Source organism: Musca vetustissima, unplaced genomic scaffold, assembly GCF_032173495.1.
Source record: "Musca vetustissima isolate MV318-11 ecotype Yass unplaced genomic scaffold, APGP_CSIRO_Mvet_v1 utg204329, whole genome shotgun sequence".
In the NCBI taxonomy this organism is placed as follows: Eukaryota; Metazoa; Arthropoda; class Insecta; order Diptera; family Muscidae; genus Musca; species Musca vetustissima.
In genome coordinates, this window is record NW_026877054.1 from 6,629 (window position 1) to 8,012 (window position 1,384).

Consider the following 1,384-nt stretch of genomic DNA (forward strand, 5'->3'; position numbering starts at 1 on the left):
TCCTTGTTAGATTCCATGTCCTTTATACAAAGTATTTTTTAAAGTTCAGACTGTTGAAGGAATTTACTAGTACTGCGCTGGAATTCATCATTATAAGACTCGATTGTAGACTGTATGTTTTTAAATAAATGTAGCAGCTATTTATATGTTAATCAATGGATTTACATTTTATTAATAATTCCATCTCTATCTTTCAATAAACAACTAATCTTTTTCCCACTAACAGAATTGTAGAGAGAGAAATAAACAAGATTTTTTTTTATTTATTGTAAAATATTAATACAAATTATTTATAATTGTTTCTGTATTATCTTCATTATTAACAATTTGTCTAATTTGGGTTATATTATTTTGTAAATAGTTGTCGAATTCGTCCACTAATTCAGGCTCCAAAGGTTCGGATGGTCTTGGTATTGTAATATTTGACGTTATTATCGGTTGCTCGGGTCTCTCATTTTCCTCTGTTAGAGAATTAAAATATGGATCACTTGGGCTTAATTCCCTCAAATTTTGCCCCTCTGTTAATTCAGGCTCCATATAACTGATTTGTTGTTGTTCTTCCTCATAATTCGTACATGCTCTATCGAGTTGTGTATCTGTATACTCCTCAGGTTGCTCGACTATTTCTTCAGACTCCATATGTCTGATTTGTTGTTGTTCTTCCTCATAATTCGTACATGCTCTATCGAGTTGTGTATCTGTATACTCCTCAGGTTGCTCGACTATTTCTTCAGACTCCATATGTCTGATTTGTTGTTGTTCTTCCTCATAATTCGTACATGCTCTATCGAGCTGTGTATCTGTATACTCCTCAGGTTGCTCGACTATTTCTTCAGACTCCATATGTCTGATTTGTTGTTGTTCTTCCGCATAATTCGTACATGCTCTATCAAGCTGTGTATCTGTATACTCCTCAGGTTGCTCGACTATTTCTTCAGACTCCATATGACTGATTTGTTGTTGTTGTTCTTCCTCATAATTCGTACATGCTCTATCGAGTTGTGTATCTGTATACTCCTCAGGTTGCTCGACTATTTCTTCAGACTCCATATGACTGATTTGTTGTTGTTGTTCTTCCTCATAATTCGTACATGCTCTATCGAGTTGTGTATCTGTATACTCCTCAGGTTGTTCGTCTTTTTCTTCAGACTCCATATAGAATCTTTGTTGCTCTCTATGCAAGATTGTATTTCTTGCAACCTCCAGTACTTCAGGCTCCTCATTTTTTGATCATCCATTTCCTCAGACTCCATATGGAATGTTTCTTCCATATCCATGTTTTCATTTTTAATTAAATTTGCCATGTTACTTTTACAAAGACTTTCTTAAACTGAATACATTTCGAAATTTAAACTAGGTTTTTCGATATTTACCAAATCATATC

At 34.0% G+C, this 1,384-nt stretch overlaps 1 protein-coding gene across 1 annotated transcript; it reads right to left on the bottom strand.

Moving 5' to 3' along the window:
- Window positions 1-204: 204 nt before the first annotated feature.
- LOC133321589 (involucrin-like) lies at window positions 205-1,155 on the bottom strand. The gene is made up of 2 exons (XM_061530674.1): window positions 325-1,155; window positions 205-219 (listed from the first exon to the last, which is right to left on the bottom strand). The coding sequence occupies exons 1-2, from the start codon at window positions 1,153-1,155 to the stop codon at window positions 205-207; spliced, it is 846 nt and encodes a 281-aa protein (XP_061386658.1).
- Between the last annotated feature and the right edge of the window lie 229 nt (window positions 1,156-1,384).